This window comes from Chenopodium album, chromosome 1, assembly GCF_948465745.1.
Source record: "Chenopodium album chromosome 1, dcCheAlbu1.1, whole genome shotgun sequence".
NCBI classification, from domain to species: domain Eukaryota; kingdom Viridiplantae; phylum Streptophyta; class Magnoliopsida; order Caryophyllales; family Amaranthaceae; genus Chenopodium; species Chenopodium album.
The window spans coordinates 90714396-90735339 of record NC_137834.1 but is presented as its reverse complement, the minus strand read 5'-3'; the positions used below and the strand labels follow the sequence as shown (position 1 = coordinate 90735339).

The 20944-nt window shown below is 34.2% G+C and overlaps 4 protein-coding genes across 5 annotated transcripts; 2 read left to right on the top strand and 2 right to left on the bottom strand.

Annotated features, from left to right (window-relative positions):
* Positions 1-4803: 4803 nt before the first annotated feature.
* LOC145563011 (uncharacterized) lies at positions 4804-7284 on the top strand. The gene is made up of 5 exons (XM_081623422.1): positions 4804-4961; positions 5681-5929; positions 6037-6133; positions 6476-6584; positions 7024-7284. Exons 1-5 carry the CDS (start codon positions 4938-4940, stop codon positions 7100-7102), a joined length of 558 nt encoding a protein of 185 aa, XP_081479548.1. The 5' UTR covers positions 4804-4937; the 3' UTR covers positions 7103-7284.
* Positions 7285-7431: 147 nt separating this feature from the next.
* On the bottom strand, positions 7432-11271 carry LOC145562999 (ras-related protein RABH1e-like). Its single transcript, XM_081623411.1, has 6 exons — positions 10981-11271; positions 9551-9621; positions 9054-9142; positions 8640-8751; positions 8278-8368; positions 7432-7967 (listed from the first exon to the last, which is right to left on the bottom strand). The coding sequence occupies exons 1-6, from the start codon at positions 11095-11097 to the stop codon at positions 7824-7826; spliced, it is 624 nt and encodes a 207-aa protein (XP_081479537.1). The 5' UTR covers positions 11098-11271; the 3' UTR covers positions 7432-7823.
* Positions 11272-13420: 2149 nt separating this feature from the next.
* Positions 13421-19485, top strand: LOC145626706 (BTB/POZ domain-containing protein DOT3-like). Of its 2 annotated transcripts, none has more exons than XM_081679170.1 (6): positions 13421-14111; positions 14304-14373; positions 14912-15801; positions 16209-16473; positions 16554-16682; positions 18369-19485. In XM_081679170.1, exons 1-6 carry the CDS (start codon positions 13984-13986, stop codon positions 18735-18737), a joined length of 1851 nt encoding a protein of 616 aa, XP_081535296.1. In that variant the 5' UTR covers positions 13421-13983; the 3' UTR covers positions 18738-19485. The 2 variants fall into 2 exon arrangements, with proteins under 2 accessions (XP_081535296.1, XP_081535304.1); XM_081679178.1 differs by having other exon boundaries at positions 13982-14101.
* Positions 19486-19626: 141 nt separating this feature from the next.
* LOC145626695 (uncharacterized) lies at positions 19627-20594 on the bottom strand. Its single transcript, XM_081679161.1, has 2 exons — positions 20393-20594; positions 19627-20301 (listed from the first exon to the last, which is right to left on the bottom strand). The coding sequence occupies exons 1-2, from the start codon at positions 20513-20515 to the stop codon at positions 19873-19875; spliced, it is 552 nt and encodes a 183-aa protein (XP_081535287.1). The 5' UTR covers positions 20516-20594; the 3' UTR covers positions 19627-19872.
* Positions 20595-20944: the final 350 nt, after the last annotated feature.

Sequence of the window (20944 nt, the reverse complement as noted above, 5' to 3'; positions counted from 1 at the left end):
TTCCAAGTGTTTGATGTGATTTTTCACCTGGCTAAAGCAAAAGGAAGAGCAGGTGTCAAATCGGGTATCCAGATGGAGTTTGGGTTGACCCACAATGGGTCGGGGTGTTTATATCGGGTAATGATAGATCATTTTATCCTAATAAATCAAATTAAGTCGGGTCAAGTTTAATTATTATATTATTCGAGTCAAAGGTGAGTCCAAGTATGATCAAATACAAATCAAATTCGAGTCAAGTCAAATTCGAATTCGGGTCATATCAAGTTTAGGTGAGCTCGGAGCCTGATTTAACTGGATTTATTTGGGTCAAAATGGATTTAATAGACTTTGAATCAGGTAATTTTAGATTCAGTCAGGTCTCAGTTTAAATGAATTCAATTTTGATTAAAACTTAGTTTTGAATCAATCATGTAATTTTAAACTTATTATTTTTCACTCCTATATATCAACCCTATTTAACAAGTGTTTTAGAATTTCTCTATTCTACTAACAATTAAATATAACCCTCATTAACTACACTTTATATTTAAAATCCCCCTTTGGTCTCCACTATAATCAATAAGTCGATAACTAATTAAATAATAAGTTTTGGGTCGAGTTTAATGGGGTCGTGGGTAGTTTTGGATCGGGTTGAATAAGAGTTGGGTTAAATGAGGTATTCTCGGGTATAAATGGTTTCGGGTTAAATTTAATCTAGGTCTTGAATCATCGGGTTTTATTGGTTTTAGATAAACAATGAGTCGATACCAAGTTGGGTTTGGATCGTAAATTATCGGGTAAAATCGATTTCGAGTTAACTTCGGGTTGATTCCTTATCGGATTTGGATTGAATTTTTTTTGGATCCAACCAGTTCGAAAACAGTTCGGTTTCAAGTAAACCTTTTGGGTCGGGTAAGTTTTTGACACCCCTAAAAACTGATCCGATTGACCTTAATTCAAAACCGACTTGAATAAAATTCGATTTAGATTTCAACTTGTATAAACCATTGAACAGTTGAACATAACAATTAAGTGACTTAAATTTAAAATATATCTTATCTCACTTGATTCAACCTCACCAAACTCGACCTATATGTCTGAATTGACACCTCTAAAGAAATGTTGTAAGCCTATATAGGCTGTAACGCAATTATACCCATGGTCCATGGATTTTAGGCTGCGGGCCTTAAGACCAATGAAATTTATTTATTTGGGCTGGTTTTCTAGTCCAAGAAGATTACCAATTCTCAAAGCCCATGAAAACATTAAACATGTAGTAATTCAGCCTATTCAAGAGTCATAAGCCCATAAGTTTTTAAAAAAAAAAAAAAAGTACAATGAGTGTACAATTAGTGTACTGAGTTATTAATTAGCAATAAATAGCTAGGGCTTTTCTGATTTAGAAAGTGTTCCCACCTCTCAGTGTGTGTCTATCCAACAGGCCATAAACATTGATTAGTAGTGCTTCTTTACCAGATTTTTGAAATATAGGTGCGACTATGAGCACATATTTTCAAGTTGATAGACCCATATTTCCCCATTATTATTATAGCTCAGAATTTCTATTTAGTTGTTTTGCTTTTAATTTTAAGATGTATTAGTGTATTTATTAATAATTAATACTCGTACTAATTATGAGTAGTAGCAACAAGCCAACAAATGTGTATAGTTGTAAAGTAATTATACTCATAAAAGAAGTTGATGATTTGGAATCTCTACTACTCAATACTTATTCACTTTGTTATTTAATCCTTCTAGTTAGTAGAGCACGATCAAATAACAGAAATAATTCAATACTTATTCACTTTGTAATTTTAATATTATCTTTTTATAAGATAAAGGAGAAGAACACTATCAAAATAATATTTTTCACATACTAATATATTGCTAATTCAGCTTAGTTGAGCAACATAAGTCAAGCTAGCTAGCTAATTGAAAGTGAGGAACAAAAATGAAATAATCTCCCCAAACTAGCTCCTAGTGAAATTCAATCTCGACCTTTAAGTCATAAACAGTGACACACATTCATATTGTTACCGATAGATTAAACTTTGCTTGATACACCTTACAAAATTAAATTCGATAATATAAGTTGACCACAACACCGTGCAACATCAACCATACATAAATAAACTTGACAGTAATGGTGAGATGAGAAGTGGAAAATTCGTGGCAGAAGTATATAGCACAAATAGGTCTGAGCTTAAGTATGGGATAGAACTTTCACTGTCTCCATTTTCCACCAACCAACCAATATATGGATAATGGATCCGAATAAACACATGTTTTATTACAAATATTTAAAAGATCATCTTCAGTATGGCAAGGAAGGAGGGTACGGTGTACGAGTATTAAAAATATATTTGGAGTCCTATTTATTTATTACAAATTTATTTCGATCACCATTAGTGCATTATCACCGCATTTTATAAACGGACCAAATCACTAGCCAACCAAAATGGACACACTAAAAGGAAAATTAAAATATAGAAAAAGTATGATCACTAAGGACATACACTAAATAAAGATAAAAGAGGTGTATTGTTTTCTCAATATATACTTTTAACATGTATGTATGGTATTAAAATCCATTTTGATCACTCATCATATATTTTAGTTTTTAATTAATCATATCATTTGAATTTGGCCTAGTTTATGATACATGGGTTCTAGTATAATTTTAGATTCTATTTATCTTTTTTTGTTTGCAAAGTTTCAATCATATCACACGTAGATGTAAAGTAATAAAATGCTGTGTATCGTATTATCAGTGAATTTATATAAGTTAGTTGTCTTATATTGGAGAAAATGGGAAATTTTGAGACGTAAAAAACATAATTTAAATGTATAAACCGTAAATGATTCAACTTTTGTAAGTTCGATTACCACTTTTGTTATCCTGCACGAATAAATTTTGAGATAGTGTAGATATACAAAATGAAAAATGATCAATTCCTTCCCTTATACAAACTATATATGCACAAAGGTAAGAGAAAGACACATTTTAAAAAGTATGAACCTCGACTATAACGACCATAAACAAAGCTACTTAAATCAAGGTTTAGGATATATTTTGTATATAAGATTATCTTTGATATCTATACATATCTTATGTTTCTCATTGTAACCCTATAAATATTGATCAATGGAAATCACTCTAATCAAAGAGTTTATATTATCCTGACACAGTGACACTCCATAACAATGAAACTCGACAAAGACAGACAATTGGTAATTTGATCGGTAGATTCTTAGTAGAAGAATCAACGGATTTAGGCGTTGGTAATCACACGACTGAAAGAAGGTGACAAAAGATATTCTCGAATAGAAACAACTCACGGATTAAAAGTAAGACAATAAACAGGTAATTGGGTTGGTGTTTTGTGCGTCTTGGAGGACAAAAAACAGTAGGCAACCCGTGAGTGTTGTTAATACTGCTAATTTACACATTTTTAAAACCCTTAATGTCATATTCTATGATTCAAATGCAGCCCAAATATTTGTTGTTCTAGTTTACCGTTCACATGGATTTAATAAAGCTTGAATGCAACATCTTATCAAAATGACAATTTTTATGTACTAGATTACCCCAATCTCAACAATGACTCTTGTTCGTTTTATAATGCATTAGCCATCAAGCTAGGTAAGTTGATGTGGTTATTACTTAGTAGGTTGGGACCAATCCCTCAAGTAAGTGCAAATAAAATACGTAGTAATATACTTCATAATAATTAATAAGTTAGATATATTTAGAAAATAAAATATGGTTCGTTTACTATGGGCCTGTTCTATTCAGTTCAGCTCCAATCAATTCAGTTTAGTTCAATTCAGCTCCAATCAGTTCAGTTTTGTTTAATTCAGCTCCAATCAGTTCAGTTTTGTTCAATTCAGCTCCAATCAACTCTATTCACAGTTCAGCTCCAATCAGTTCAGTTTAGTTCAATTCAGCTCCAATCAGTTCAGTTTTGTTCAATTCAGCTCCAATCAACTCTATTCAGTTCATTTCGATTCAGTTGTTTTCAGTAAATCGAAACATGCCCTAAGTCTGTATAAAAGTTTATAAGTCTAGATTACATAAAATAAAATGGGATAAGAATTAATATGCACTTTAGAACTTCCAATAATAATTATGCATAATTTATGATTTAATGATATTTCGTACTAAAAATTGTTAACAATGTTGTCCTAATTTATATTATTTGCAATAAAGAATAGTACCGAGTAGAATACTTCTTTGTTCATACTTACATATTTTTATACTTCCTATTTCGTTCGTTTTATAATATAATTGACACATTTTGACTTTAATAAATTTGACTATTAATATCTTATGATATATTACTAAGAATTATAAAATTATACTCTGTATATAATTCCAATTACATCTTACTTACCTAATTATCAACATTTAATTTTATATTATAACCAAAATAAAAAAACGATCAAAGTAATAAAAGTATGTGAATTATCAATGTACAACACCTACAAAGGCTACAACTACATGCCTTCAGTAGAGGGAGTAGAAAAGTAATACAGTAAGCAAGTAATTAAAATTGAAGCATCAAATCTAAAATGGAAGAAGACAAGAAGCAGTTAAAGTTTGTACATTAACCAAGTAATTAATATTTGTAATTTCACAAATGATTTGCTAATTACAGTCATGGTCATACAACACACCCACTTGATAATAATAATTAATAATATTTTAATTTTATATAAAAAAGAAAGAGAGAAAATCAGAGTAAAATGTTTGTCGTGATCATCAACATCGTGATCAGGAGCCTTTCTGCTACTCTTATTATAAGCTGCACTTCACTTCAATTTTTTCAGAGTAGTAGTTGCTCTTCTAAGAATCCCAACGTAACGTTCACTTCATTTTTTTCCACCATTCCATTTTCTCTCTCCTCAATTTCCTTCTTTCTTTCTCAATTTCACTTTTTCTCTCTCCTCTCCCTTCAATGGCGACTGCTTCCGCCGACCAGGTCACATTTCTCTAACCATTTTCATTTTTTTGTTTTTTTATCAATTTTAATTACAACATTATAGGAGTTGATTTTATTTTATTTTATTTTATTTTTCATTTGAGAGAGGTTCAATTGGAAAAATAAAAAGCTTAATTTGGGTCTGTATCAATGTATTTGTGCATGGAACATTCGGGTGTATAATAATGCACATCAATATTGTATGATCATATCATATTTGAATTTTGTTCTGTAAAGTTGAATTTTAGCCTTTTTAAGAATTACTCTGTTAAATTTGAATGTTTCAGATTTATGAATATTTAAACATGCAATTTCCGGGATGAATTATAAAGAATTAAGTGTATTTTAAACAATTCATTAGTTTATGGAGGATTGGAGGCGGAGTGCTCGATGATTGTGACTTTTGTGTTGTGATTTTCAACTTGTGTTAACAGCTTTTTTTGAGTTGGATGGTTGGTGTTACAAATTTCTAAAAATGTCAACGCTGAATTTCTGACAACTAGCAATCAATTTCTCTTTTTACTTTTTTGAAATATTTATTATTGATTCATTTAATAAAGTTGTAGTTGATAGGATGAAATTGAGCTGTTAGAATTCATCCTTCTTGATTGGGGAGTAAGAATTCTGCCATAAAAACATTTAGACACGAAGGGAGTATTATCGAATTATAATTTTGTATTGAGTTTGTGAGATTGATTGATTATTGGATTAAATCACAGGATTTTTGTCGAATTTTGGTGCGGAGTGATAATGAGCAAGGCAGCATTGCAAACACAAAATGTGGGTTGCAATCAGATAGTCAGGCATGTGTGGATGCTTCAGTGATATGCCACAAAACTGTTGATGATAAGAATTCAGGCTCGTTTCCTTCTTGCTTAGTTACAGTTGATATCGAAAAGGGTGTTAACGATGCTTTGAAAATCGACCAAGACACTTGTGGGAGCATCAAAACTGAGATTTCATTGACTGTAAGTAATCCACAGTCCCACAGACCACAGTGTGTGTGGATGGATATTGGCACTGTTATCCGCCTTTCGTAAAGGCTAACTATCCTGTATTTTGTCTTGTTTTTCAGAAACCGCTAAGGAGACAGAACAGCATACAGACAGGAGGAGAATCCATACCACCTTTAATGAACCACATCCTCATGTTGCTCAAGTTTAATGCCAAAGGTAAAACCCACATTTTGACTCCCCACTATTTGTGCTCTGTTGATGATTGCAAATTGCTAATGGTTCGAAATAAGTTTTGATGATCCCATCAATTATAAGCTTTAGAATTAGAAATTTGTAATTAAGTGGGTTTTTGTACTTTTCTTGTACGGAGCATGAGTTTTGTAAAGGCAGATAAAGCTTAGGTGCCACTATTCAGGAACTTGTTTGCTTTTACATAGATTTGCTGTATTTTAGTTTACGATTATGAGGTTGTTTTGGTGCGTTAGTGTACGAATTCTTCAGCATGTCTAGGGGGTTAATTAAACTCGACTAACTCTTCTTCTTGCTTATTTTTGATAGACAGGCAACCAATGGAGAAGGCATACGATGCTACTCATAACCGATGGAGAAAGTATAAACGTACAGGTTTATTTGATTCACGACGTATTGTCCTCCTGTTCTCCATTCTGTAAGCTCCAAGATCTTGCTCTTCCCTTGATACATTCGCTTCTAATTACAGTCTTAAATTTGAGTGCGGTTACTTCACATGTTTCTGCTGGCTGTCTGGCACCAACATACAGTATATGATATGATAATGAAGCCTAAAGTATTATGTTCTATTGACAAGCACCTACCATTAAAAAAATAAAAATAAAAAGGGAAAAGGAAGAATATAAATAGATAAATGAGCATCTTGATCTGCTATCTTTACACTTTTGGAACAATTATATATTCTGCAAGAATGGAATAATATCTACTATTTGATCTGATCTAACTATAAAAAGTATATCTCATACAAGTATAATTTATAATTATGTTTACCATTAGAACCTTAAACTATATCTTACACTTGACCAAATACCATATATCTAATGATTTACTGAAGTGGGTTTCCATGTTTTTTCCAGGTCGAGTATGGGTACAATAGTCTTGATTTTTCTAACACTCCGAGTTAGACAAGTCAGTGAAGGCTATATTCATGGCTAAGCGACTGCAGATTTGTTTCTTTATCTTATTTTATATTAAAAAATCTCCTGTTCCTAGTTTTATTTGGAGATTATTGCTCTATGGCATTTGTATCTACTCTTGCTTGGGCATTATCTCATTTTTTTCCGGTGTACATATACCGAGTTTAGTGTTTGCTGCAGATCTGCAGTTTCCTTTCGTTATTTTTTGTTCCAATGTTCCACAAGTTGATGGTATAAATCATACTTGTATGTATTAAATTTCCAACATCTAATCAATTTGACAGTCTGTATAGACTATAGAGCACAGAAATACAATCCTATAGATCTTTATTAGCATACAAATATGGATTCAAAGTGAAATTATGTAGTATCATTTCTATAACTGATATGGTAACTTAACAATCTCAAAGACTACATTACAAGAAATCCTCGAAACATAACAACAAAATATATAGTTCAATAATGAATCGGTGTAAGTGAAACAGTGGGAAAAAAGGAAGCTATAATGTTTACAAAAAGTGGGCAAAATGAACGGCTGGCCTCAAAAAGTCAAAGCCAAACCTTTTACAAGATGTACCTTTTAAGTGTAGAACAAGTTGATTAGTATATAGGACATGAAATGGGGCCTGGTGCAACGAACTCAGACCCTTAATTGTCGAGCTTGGCCCTTTATGTTCACCTCCTCGTTTCCTTTTATGAACAGCTTCTTTTACCTCACAAAATCCTTGATCTGTTACAAATTAACAAGCGCAACCACCTCCCTGTTGTTCTGATTGGGATGAACTACTGTTAGGTTTCAAATTCACATCAACCATATCCTCTTGTTTGGTGGATGACAGGGTTTCCATCCCTGGCAAGGATGAGGCGATCTTACGGAATAAAGGCTGTGACATATTTAGTCAATGCATTAGTTACGTTAAATTTCCATGCTTATCATTGCTGCAGAATTCTACTGTAATACGGAGTAAATAAAAATGGAAACATTAACTCTAAACTTATAATCGAGAATATAACATGAACGTACTAACTTAACTTTGTGATAGCTGAACCAATTCTGTTCTCTTCCAATTACTTACATTTAAGTTGTGCATATTTGCTAATTTAGTCATAGATAATTATTTTACATAAGAAAAGATAACCCCTTATCTGGACATCCTAGAATATTAAAAGACTCTGACTGAGTAATAAACATACCTTTATATTGAATCCTGCTTTTGCACTGGTCTCCAGGAAAATTACCCCAGCATCACGAGCCTTGTTATCTCCTTCCTCTATAGAGACTTGCCTGTTCAAATCTTCAATGTCAAAACATTCTAGCATAAACACTTTAAAATGCTATGCAACCAAACCCTGGCCTTATCTTGTTATTAGTAAAAACAGATCTTATCATTCATGAAACCCAGGAAAATATAGTATTCTGGTTCTCCCCTCTGTCTGATGGCAAGTAGAACTTTTGTGTGATAGCATTTCTCAAATAATCAATGGTGGATTAACATATGAAAGAGAGAACATAGATCATAGCAAATAATATACACAGAAGTGAACAAAATCCCCACCTTTTCTCAACCAAATCAGTTTTATTTCCAACTAAAACAATAATCACATCGCTGCCACGTTCTGTCCGTACTTCATCAATCCACTTTGTAGTGCTGAGAAATGATTGCCTATCTGCATGAAGAAATTGGCTACAGGTTAATTATCAACAAAAAAACCAAATAGAATAACTTTGGTTCAAGAACAAGCGAGTTTCAGCAGAAACATTCCTTAAAACAATCATCATAGAACTGATAGAAGTACATTACTAGTACATAGTTTCACACTTTCACCCATGTACGTGTGCATTAAGGAAATGTAGACATGTAAGAATTTCAGTCAGACAATTACATCATACGTAAATCGTTCATGCGTCCTTAAAGCATTAACATGTAAAAATGATCAAGTTTGAAGTCATTAGCATACAAAGCACTTACTAGAAACATCATAGACAATAACAGCAACTGAAGAATCTCTGATGTAACTGGGAATAAGACTCCGAAATCTTTCCTGCCCAGCAGTATCCCTGGAATTGGCAGTTAAAGGTTCAGAATATGGGATAGAATCATATACAAGACACCAAATTATTTGGTAAATCAATGTCATTATGACTTATGAGATGGGAAATCTGGATATGTATTTTTCGGCTAGTATAAGCAATGAGCTCAGGGTGCTTAAGAAATTTGTTTGTTAATGCTTTAACATGAATATACATTATCAATATTAATTTGTTTGTTACTGTTTTAACATGAATATACATTCTCAGAAAAAATTTGTTTGTTACTGCTTTAACACATGAATAGAAATTTGTTTGTTACTGTTTTAACATGTATACATTCTCAGAATAAAAATTTGTTTGTTACTGTCTTACTGATTTAACATGAATACACATAATCAGTATAAGCAATGAAATTTGTTTGTTAAAGTATCATACCAGAGCTGCAAGCGCACTGTTCGGTCTTCAAGATACATGGTTTTCGACAAGAAGTCAATCCCAATAGTAGCCTGCCATTAAGTTGACAATATTAAAAAAAAATGTTAATAAGTCAAACACATGCATGTATTTCCTAGATTTCAATATACATCAAATACACATTAAACAATACCAAAAGTATAAATGTTGCACATACGGCTATACCAGCATGATTTCATAATGACAAATCCAGAAGTTTGAAAGGCCAAATTTTTTTTGAAGTATTACTTTATAGTTTATACTTTATACTCAAAGGATATAAGGATCCCACTGATTTCCAATTATAAACTTGCCCATTAAATATTGAGAGATCTCTACTATATATTATATATATATATATTAAACGGTCCAACTCTAGAATGAGAAAAATATACTGCATAAGTAAAGCATACAAATTTGACAAGGAACTGCAAATTATATTACAGGAAGTTGAACTCGTCTCCTATGATAAAGTGGCTGATATCATCATAAAAAATCATGGCAACCTATAACTATATTGTTGGCAATGAAGTGCAAACTATCATTTATGCCTCCCACAGAAGATTTTTTAGAAATACAACTTGGTAGTATGAATGGTCTCATCAAAGACGTCCTAATTTGACTTTAAACCTTCAAGTTTCTTGATGGTGCAATATACCAAATTTCCAAAAACTAGTATATATAATTACGAAAAACAAAAATCAATTTTAATGACCAGTATCTGTATCATACCTGAAACTAGATTATCCTTACCAAATTTATCCTGCCTAAAACTAAGGTTGGGATTGATCCCATTTAGCACCTGAAATTAAAGTCACCAGACCAAAACAGAACAAAATGACCCCATTGTCACCTTTAAAAGCCCCTACTTGGAGTCATGCCTCTGATTCTATGATCAGTCAACAAATTACAGAACCATGCACTTGATTGCGGAATGACAATTCTCTTGATAAATTATAATTCTGCTCCATATTATAATAAAATTGCAATTGTATCTTAAATTAATGAAAATTCTCTTTAAAAATTTGTAATCCTAGCGTGAAACAGGGTAAGTTAGGCACAAATACACAATTCAATTAAAAAAACAGCAAAATTAGGCATGTAACATATCATATTATCTATTAAAAAAAAAAAAAAAATCATTTAAGGACAATTAGACAAACTATTATCAATTTCAAAAACCTCAAAACTGAAATTCAGCAACAGTTCCAGCATGCATCAATCTCAATTTGAACCGATCAAAAGGAAATAAAAAAATCAATGACGAAAAACCTAAAACTGACGTAAAATAAATGATCAACCGCAATTTACAATCCAACACATTTCAGTCAAAATGCAATAGAAATTGGAAGGATTTGCAACAAAATAAAATTATGATAATCACCATAAATTGATAATAAAAAGAGGGAAACCTGGTAAGTGGTATCGAATTTGTCGTACATAAAACGAGTAATGATGCTGGTTTTTCCAACAGATTGATCGCCTAAGAAGACGAGTTTGTATTTGGCTAATGGTGAGACGACCGCCATTGATGAGTCCTTGAAGCTAGAAATTCAATTTCAATTTCAAATATTTTTTTCTCTCTCCTCCTCTCTCTCTCTGAGAGGTAGATGGTAGATCTGAATCTGCCAAAAATGGTTGAGAGAGAGGGAAAAAGGATGGACGCGGTGTGCAAAACAAGGTTGGTTTAAACGGGGGAATTTATACAGCGTGGGAGAAGAAACCGCCAACGGACGGCATTAACTTCTATTTTTTTCAACTTTGACCCCCTTTTATCATCCTTCCTTAAGTAATACGGGGTAGGAAAAATAACGTGTTCTATGTGCGGCTTATTACACCATGTGATCACTTATAAAAGAATAAAAACCGATTAGCCTAGCATAAATATTTTCATCTACTTCTAAGTTCTAACCATGACAGCGTGGTAATTTGTTGGTGGTGGTGCATGTAAAATTATAGAAATTAGGGTGATTAAAAGTGACTCTTGTGTGATAAAGATGAAGATCTTTTTTCATATCAAATAACATAGGACACTTAAAAATAGTATAACATTTTTTCTTATACTAGGTTTAAATTGGATTTTACAACTCATAAGAGCATTATTCTTTATCATTCATACGAAGTGTATTACTTAAAAAAAAAATAACATAAGTATAACAAAAATAAATTAATTTGACCAATTTTTTTATAAGAAAAATAAAATTTTTAAGCAAAAGTCAAATAAGCTTAGAGCAAATAAGCTTAGGCCCCAAGTCTTAAGACTTAAATATGACATCATTTTTTGTGGTCCCCATTGAAAATGATGTCATCAAATTCTTGTTAAGACTCACTAAGAATCACACAAATTTATCCCTTTAGCCCTAAGACTTAATTATTTGACATATTATATGTAAAAAAGTGTAAAAAAAAAGGGGTAATAAAAATAAAAGTGAAGTGGGTGAATTGGGTCCCAATCTCAAGTCTTAAGTTGAGTCTTGAAATTTCAAGACTCAACTTGAGACTTGCTTGAGAATTTTGAAGAAAAATGGGAAAAGTCTTAAGTATAAATCTTAAGACTCAATTTAATGATGTCACCCCAAGTCTTAAGACGATAAAGCTTAATGCTCATATCCTGTTATTATTTTTTTGGGTGTTTAAAGAGCTACAAGGGCGGGGGTGAGAATCGATCCCAAGATCTCCTAGAATAGGGAGGGAAGCTCTAACCACTTGAGCTATCCCTCACTCTCTCATATCCTGTTATTATACATCAAGTGTATGATTCCATAGTTCATTGTCATCTTTAAAATGAAGAACGAATTGATACACTTGTATAAGTCTAGGTTGTGATTCCTCTTTATTTTAAAGTCATACAAAGTATTCGGGAGCAATGCCAAATCTTTGTTGAGGCTAATAGAGATCATAACTTATCATTATAAGTCATATGATAGAATGCGAGATCATTGAAGTTAAATCAACTATTCCATTTTGATCAGTTAAGAAAGTTAAGCGTCAACTTGGGAAAAAGCTTCTCTAACATGACGAAAGCAGCTCAAACAAGAGAAACTTGGAACAGTTCGGAAATTATATGGATCATTTGGTACAAAATCTTAAATACAAAGTAACAAAATTAGCTTATGAATAATTGTAATAATCAATTAGGAATGCATATATCATTTGGTACAAGATCTTGATGTGAAGTAACATAATTACTTAATTTTTTTTTGAGGAAAAAAAAAAAAAAAAAAAAAAAAAAAAAAAACTTATGAATAATTGTAAGATTACAAGTTAGGAGTATTTAAGAAGGAACGTCCTAAGCAATGCAACCACGCACACAATCATAGCAGAGTACTTGGCAATTAGCATACTATTGCATTATAATTAGACATTAGATTAAACAAGCCTAAATGTTTTTTAAGTTCCTTCTTTGTTCTTTTGTTTTCTGCTGTTGTAAAAATAATAAAATTAAAAAATTTAAATTTAAATTTAAAAATAATAATTAAGAAAAAAAAAAAAAAAAAACAAAAAAGGAAAATCAGATGCAGTGATATCTACACAAAGGGAATGCAAAAGCAGCTCCTTATAATATGCGTTCTTGCACATGCACACACCTTCAAGACATCTACCTACTTATGCGCAGTAAAATTAACCAAAACTATACAGCAGTAATCTCCTACATGCCCCCTAAGCCCTAATATAATTACAATCTACCCCAACTGGTAACCATAACCTGCAAAAAACACTCCGCTCAATACCATGCTTCATTTAAGTTACATTCACGGCATTAGAAATGGCCCTATACCAATAACGTTAGAAAACTTCTTCTGGCGTCTCTGAAGACACCAAACTCAAAAAGAACAACAATCCATCTTACCAAAAGTCTCAGCTGGTTTTTTGCTCAATCAGGCAATGTATGACTGTATGAGTCACTATGGACCATATTAATCAATAAATGCAAAGTTTATGACAAAAATGAAAGTTGAACCTTTGAAAGCAAATTTAGTAGAGACAGCATTATCCTATTGTCGACCAACAACCCCATGCAACATTCTCTAATATTAATGCAGCTTCTATGTGACTTTTGAACCACAGCATAATCTTCTGTTGGAACTGTAAATTGTGTGGTGTGCAGCAACAGATGTTCTAAGCAACAATCTGAGTTGTAAGTATCAAGTTGATTGTTGTATAACCTCAAAGCCAATACTGACTATACCTCAACCCAAAGAATATTTCAAGTTTTCTGTTACTGTCTGATCGTGATCCGATATCTGTGACAGATACAAGTCATTCAACTACCCTCAAGTTGTCTTCTCATCAAAAAACCACAAACTCATCAATCATACATTTACTACAGCCCTATCCCACCCCTGAATTTCGTTCAATAAGACCAGCAAAAAAAATTCCTCATAGTTATAAACCTTCATTGTGAAAAGGTAACCATGAAGAGCCCAGTACCTGCAGTTGAAGCAAAAAGCCAGGAGAATGACAGCAATAACGCAGATCAAATCATACTTCCCACCAGAATCAACAATGTAGATTACACATTTGAGAAGAACGGTAATTCATGGTAAAGACAATAATTTGTTTACGTAACTTGTAGCAGCTGGTGAATTCCAACAATGGCTACAAGAGCATTTTTTCTCACATTTCACAGAGCACCACACACACCCCCACCCCCCAATTTTCTTCTACATACCATTGTTTTTCTATTGCATTGACTCCATCCAACAAGTGCTTTTTTCTTTTTTGTTATATGCAGGTTCGTGACTTCTGATATCCAGACTGATCTATCAATTCAAATCGAAGAAAACACCTTTCACATGCATAAGGTAAACTAAACATATTGAATGTTGTTTAAAGAAACCAAAAAATTTTATACTAACCAAAAAAAAATGATTCACAAAAGCTATTAAATCCCAAAATTTTCTTATATCCATAATTAAATGCTCTGTATAATTATCTCCAATTCCCAATTTGAGCTTTAGGAGTGCACCTATAAAATTGTTGGCAACGTCGTATAAAGCTGAGAGTATTAAACCTTCTACATTTTGGGTATCTTTGGGGAAAAGGAGGGAGGAGGGGGGAGGGGGGGGGGGGGGATCTCAGCCAGTAATACTATACATCTCCACAAAGGGTCCACAAATTAAGGGTACAACTGTGATTTGGTATGACACTTAGATTAGGGATGCTAGGGAGCAGGGTAGAAAAGGTTAAACAATGGTGTATGTTCAGATTAGATTTTCAATCAAGAAAAATAGCAGCACTTTCCCAATCCCAGAGGTTCCATTAGATATACATAATCTCCTAATCCACTTCTGGTTTTGATATCAATTTATCACTTACCTTAACAGTTTTATATTGATACAGTATGCACTACTTACAAAGAGTGGTTACATAAGCCGGGTAGCATTTCAGCCCACAAGTTCAAGTTTAGAGCACAACATCAAACTTGACAACTTTCCAGGAGGACCGGCAGCTTTTGAAGAAGTAGCGAAATTCTGTTATGGCCTTCCCATAGATCTAGGCCCTAACAATGTAGCCCCTTTGAGATGTGCATCAGAATATCTAGAAATGACAGAGGAATTTGAAGATGGAAATCTAATATCCAAAACAGAAGCTTTTCTGACATTTATAGTACTAGCTTCATGGAGAGACTCAGTTATAGTTCTCAAAGCTTGTGAGAAACTATCTCCCTGGGCAGAGAACCTCCAGATTGTAAGAAGATGTTGTGATTCAATTTCGTGGAAAGCTTTTCAAGACAAGAATGAGTTAGTTGATGATGAGGCTTGGTGGTTTGATGACATAACAACCTTGCGGATTGACCACTTTGGCAGAATAATAGCAGCATTGAAATCCAAAGGTACTAAACCAGATATCATAGGTTCATGTATCAAGCATTATGCAGAAAAATGGTTGCCAAGCATGGATGGGAATGTAGAAGGGAAAGGACGGCATTGGTATGCAAAAAGTGAGCGGCATTTCAGTATTATAAGTGGGATGAACCAAGAAGGTGACATCAGCCAAAATAAGGAGCAAAAGATGATTATAGAAAGCATCATCAGCATACTGCCACCTCAGAAAGAAGCTGTTTCCTGTAAGTTCCTGTTATGGATGCTAAATATGGCTATGATATACTCTGCAACACCAGCTTTAATCTCAGAGCTTGAAAAGAGAGTAGGGTCAGTCTTGCAAGATGCCGATGTCCAAGACCTCCTAATTCCAAGATATAATAACAAAGATCGAGGGAAGCTGATAAAGTAAGTTCAAGGTTATACTTTATCTTAGAATCACCTTCTCTCAAGATTAGAAAATTTTAATCTATTGGGAATAACTTAAGATCTTAGACACTTAGCAAAAAACTCACCTAGTTTAATCTTCATTTAGGCACCTTGATTACTCTTAGATGTCAAGTCATAGCTCAAATCATAATTGATAGAATTAAGACTTGAAATGCCCATATGGCCATATTATGACTTGAAAAGCCAAAAATACTCAATTGTCAGATTGAATTATGAGTTTATGATTTGATCTAAGAAATCTTATTTTCGTCAATAACACAAACTTAAGATTATAAGTCATAATATTGCCAAACTAGGTTATATGGAGAAGTAATTTGGTGGTTCAACAATTTACATTAAACTAACCATACCAGTGTTCGGCACAGTTCACCAGAGGAAAAGACAATACACAACACAGACACTGTGCAGCGAATAGTGGAATACTTTCTGATGCACGAACAGCAACAACAGCAGCAGCAGCAGAGGACTGAAGAACTAGAAGTCAGTAAGCTTCTAGACAACTATTTAGCTGAAATTGCAACAGACCCCAATCTCACTATCTCGAAGTTCCAAGTTCTGGCAGAAGCATTGCCAGCAAATACTAGACTATGTCATGACGGTCTATATAGATCAATTGACACCTATCTAAAGGTAAGCATTCCAGCCCAACTTCTATGCCAACTTCAATGAGAAGCAATTTATACAGTCTACTTATAAATTCACTGGATCAGAGCCACCCTTCACTAATGGAGCAAGAGCGTAGAAGGCTGTGCAGGATAATGAATTGTCAGAGGCTGTCACTTGATGCTTGCATGCATGTGGCACAGAATGATCGACTGCCCTTGAAAACTGTTATACAGGTACTACCTTCAGCTTTAGAAGCAGCTAGTCCTATCTTTCACACATCACAAGTCATAGGCAGAGAGAGAGAGAGAGAGAGAGAGAAAAGGGGGGGGGGGGGGGGGGAATCCACTTAAGTCTTTGCATAAAACAAAGCCTTGCAATATAGAATGAAAATCAGATAAACATGAGCACAAGCTCTATGTTCCATCAGTCATTCAATTCAAGCTTCCAAAAGGAGGGAAAAGAAGCAACAGCTTCCAATTTCAATGCCTTGGCAATTGTATGAGGAAAATTTTAAAATCTAGTGCTCCATACATATTTTTAATTTAAAAACTATATAAAGATGTAGGAAAGGGTGATTGAACAAAGGTTGAGGGCATGCACAAGCATTTCAGATAACCAATTTGGTTTTATGCCTGGGAGATCTACTATGGAGGCAATCCATTTGATAAGACAAATGATGGAGTTTTATAGGGTAAAGAAGAAAGATCTTCATATGGTCTTTATTGATTTAGAGAAGGCATATGACAAGGTGCCAAGAGAGATACTTTGGTGGGCAATGTTGAAGAAAGGTATCCCACGAAGGTATGTAGACCTAGTTAAGGATATGTATCGGGATGTGTCAACAAATGTGAGGACATGCGGAGGGTTGACAAAAGATTTCCCTATTACAATCGGATTGCATCAAGGGTCTGCATTAAGCCCTTTTCTTTTTGCAACGGTTCTAGACGAATTAACTAGACCAATTCAAGATGAGGTTCCATGGTGTATGCTGTTCGCAGATGATATCGTTTTGGTGGATGAGACTAAGGATGGGGTTAATGTCAAGTTGGAGCAATGGAGGCAAAGGTTGGAATCTAGAGGGTTTAAGCTAAGTCGGAGTAAGACTGAATATTTGGTATGTCGTTTTGGCACTCAGAGGGGGACAAGCAATGAAGTGGTGAGTTTGGATGGAAAGGATTTGACCATGAGTGAATGTTTTAAGTACCTAGGGTCGATCATCCAGAAGAATGGTGACATTGATCAAGACGTGACCCACAGGATTAAGTCAGGGTGGCTTAAATGGAGAGCGGCCACGGGAGTGCTATGCGACCGCAGCATTCCCTTAAAGTTGAAGGGAAAATTCTACAGGACTGCCATAAGACCAGTGTTGCTCTATGGTACAGAATGTTGGGCTTCTAAGAAAGAGCATATTAAAAAGATGGAGGTTACGGAAATGCGCATGTTAAGGTGGATGTGTGGAAACACTTTAAGAGATAGAATCAGAAATGAGGTTATTCGCAAGAAAGTAGGTGTGGCGGGCATTGTAGATAAATTAAGGGAAAATCGTCTGCGTTGGTTTGGACATGTAAGACGGAGACCCGAGGGTGCACCGGTGCGAAGAGTGGAAGAGTGGGACCATGGAGGGATTAAACGAGGAAGAGGGAGACCAAAGATGACTTGGTTGGAAGGAGTGAGGAAGGATATGAAGTGCATGGATTTACGTGAGGATGAAGTTTTGGATCGTAAGGGATGGAGGAGAAAGATTTATGTTGATGACTACACGGAATAATCAAATTTGGTTCATGTTAGCCGACCCCACTTTTGGGATTAAGGCTTTGATTGATTGATTGATTGATTGATTGATAAAGATGTAGGAAGCTCAAGACAATAGCCACGAAGAATCTCAAACATAATTAAATTTCTATCCAAATCTTCAACAGGTTCTGTTCTCAGAGCAAGTGAAGATGAGGGCGGCTATGCAAAGCAAGGAACAAACAACTGATGGCAATGATCGTGAAAATGATGAAAGCTGGTCAACTACAAAGAAAGAGATGACGACTCTTAGAACTGAGCTTGAGATAGTAAAAGATAGGATGTCAGAACTGCAGAGAGACTACTCTGAGCTCCAACAAGAATATATAAAGCAAATCAACAAGCAACGGAGCAACTCAGGCTGGATTTTTCGATGGAAGAAAATAAAGAATCTATCTTTTTTTACAGAAAAGGCCATGGAAGATATTGGAGATCAACAAATATCCAACCAAGAGAGAAGCACACCTAATACTGGGAGAAGACAATCCATTCACTGAGCAATTATCTACGTGAAGTCAGGAGATAAAAAATGTCACTAGAAAAATTATGTTCTCGTCATCATAGTAATCACCAAAAAGTCTTCTCCACATCAGTTACAGCCCAGCCCATGCTGTCATACTACAAAAGTATTTTATCTCCAAGAAGGGAAAGTACAATTTATGTATGATCTTGTAAGTGAACCAAAACAATAAGACAATGAAGAAGTTGAGCACAAGATTTTAGTACCAAGCAGATAATGGAGCACTCAAGATATCTTGAATACAAATTTTAAAAAAAATATATATATATAAAAATGGTGTACAATAGCGTAATGTCTAGCATGCCTATTACATTAGTTTCAGAGATAGGTTTCACAATAAACATCTCAACTCCATGTCAATGACGAGCTTGGGGTTTTTTTTTCCTTTAAAATATAAAGAAATTCACAACACTCATTGCCTTTTACAGATTAAGCTTACTACTAAATTTTTCTAAAATATGAAAATGGGTTTGGATATTAGTCCCTTTTTCTATACCGAACGGTTCCTTATGACCATTCATATTAGCCAACCCCAAATCATTTTGGGACTAAGGCTTTGTTGTTGTTGTTGTTTGGATAGCCCATCAGACCATGAAGAAAGAGGAGAGTGAACCCACTAAATGCCCAAGTAAGCTTCTACCCCAAAACCATTTGATAAATTGCAAGATAAAGGGAGAATTAAGTATGTAACTCCCTAAGAGTAGAAGGTGGTAAGCTTCTTACCTTCTATCCAATGAGGATAATCTCACACGTACAACTAGCACACTTAAATGGGATTCGACACTTACAAACTATGTCATAACTATGTACATACTATTGCTAATTCATAACATAGATAGCATCAACAATTGAGATTTGAGAACAGATTGTCAAAGAGAATCACATAGCTGTGAGAACATTATTACTGAACACCAACAATTTGGCACTTTTTCAACAATCAATATAAGTCGCCACGATCCCAGTAATCCAAAACATCAATGGCAGCATTACCGCTAAAACAGCAGCAAAAAAATCTCAAATAACTCTAATAGATAATATCATGATAAACAACAACCTTATCAAGTTCCTCATGCTTAAAACTAATGAGCAACAAAATACCAAAAGTAAAGCATCTACCTAGAAGCAGCAGGGGTCCTCTTCATACTAGTCCACGGGAATTTCGCCGTCTCAGGAGCACCACCAGCAGTACGACGAGGGCGTGGAGGAGCAAATCCCCCAACACCACGGCGGTATCGTGGAGTGGCCTTATCGGGTCGGTTTCCATCGCCTTCAAGCCAATGAGACCTCTTCTGACCCTCAGCCTCAACAATGCTAGTCTTAGACTGTTTATTCAATTCCTTTTTATCATCCTCAATCACCTTAATAGGGAAAAGATCAGGCGAAATTGATAAAGGGGTTTTTAGGGTTACGAATGCTTTCTTGTAATCGGGTTTAGCAAGAAGAATACCACCTCTTTGCTTCTTCTTTCCTTCCATATTTAGGGTTTGAACTTTTTCGACTTCGAATCCATACAATGATTCCAAAACCCTCTTGATTTCGATCTGCAAAAATTGAAATTGATCAAATTAAAATCGATAAAATTGGGAAGAAATTAAGAGGAAAATGAAGATGAAGATTAAATTGTGAAAATACCTTGGAAGCAGAAGGGATTGTTTTGAGAGAGATTTCGGTGATGTTGGTGAAGGAAGAAGGCATAAGGAGCTTGATTGGGAGGTTGGCGAAGTGTACTACTCGTCTTCCTAATCTTCCCGCCATTGCTGCTGCTTCTTCTTCTTCGATGTTTTTGTGAAGAGAGTTGATTTTAGAGAGAGTTGCAGATGAAGCTGCCAAAAACCCAGCTTAAACCCCAGAAAAATGAGTCTAGTCAGGAGAGATTGGGAATTTGGGAGAGTGATAGTGATGCTTTCAATTTTCATTCATTTATTAATTTTTTTATTTTTTTTATTTTTTTTTTTAAAGAAAAAAAATTCTTTTGAGGAAGAAAAAGGAAATAATATGGAGTAATTAATTATCAATTGGAAATTCCAAAACTATTTGATTGAAATTTTGGATTGGGGCTTCATATGATTCAACTCGATTCAATTCATATTTGTTACAGAGGCAGTCCAAATTTCGCATTTGATATTTGTCAAATGACAATCTTGTAATTAATCGGATTGGTTTTCGCACTAAGGAAGAGGGTGA

What these genes read in the sequence shown, in the direction of transcription:
- LOC145626706 (XM_081679170.1), top strand. Translation starts at nt 13,984, where the DNA reads ATGAAGAGCCCAGTACCTGCAGTTGAAGCAAAAAGCCAGGAGAATGAC. An exon ending in ACACCTTTCACATGCATAAG is followed by an intron (nt 14,374 to 14,911) that starts GTAAACTAAACA and finishes ATATTGATACAG; the next exon opens with TATGCACTACTTACAAAGAG. An exon ending in CCTTGAAAACTGTTATACAG is followed by an intron (nt 16,683 to 18,368) that starts GTACTACCTTCA and finishes AATCTTCAACAG; the next exon opens with GTTCTGTTCTCAGAGCAAGT.
- LOC145562999 (XM_081623411.1), bottom strand. Translation starts at nt 11,097, where the DNA reads ATGGCGGTCGTCTCACCATTAGCCAAATACAAACTCGTCTTCTTAGGC. An exon ending in TATTGTCTATGATGTTTCTA is followed by an intron (nt 8,752 to 9,053) that starts GTAAGTGCTTTG and finishes TTCTTCATGCAG; the next exon opens with ATAGGCAATCATTTCTCAGC. An exon ending in AAGCAGGATTCAATATAAAG is followed by an intron (nt 7,968 to 8,277) that starts GTATGTTTATTA and finishes AATATGTCACAG; the next exon opens with CCTTTATTCCGTAAGATCGC.
- LOC145626695 (XM_081679161.1), bottom strand. Translation starts at nt 20,515, where the DNA reads ATGGCGGGAAGATTAGGAAGACGAGTAGTACACTTCGCCAACCTCCCA. An exon ending in CAATCCCTTCTGCTTCCAAG is followed by an intron (nt 20,302 to 20,392) that starts GTATTTTCACAA and finishes CAATTTTTGCAG; the next exon opens with ATCGAAATCAAGAGGGTTTT.
- LOC145563011 (XM_081623422.1), top strand. Translation starts at nt 4,938, where the DNA reads ATGGCGACTGCTTCCGCCGACCAG. An exon ending in CGACTGCTTCCGCCGACCAG is followed by an intron (nt 4,962 to 5,680) that starts GTCACATTTCTC and finishes ATTAAATCACAG; the next exon opens with GATTTTTGTCGAATTTTGGT. An exon ending in GCTCAAGTTTAATGCCAAAG is followed by an intron (nt 6,134 to 6,475) that starts GTAAAACCCACA and finishes TATTTTTGATAG; the next exon opens with ACAGGCAACCAATGGAGAAG.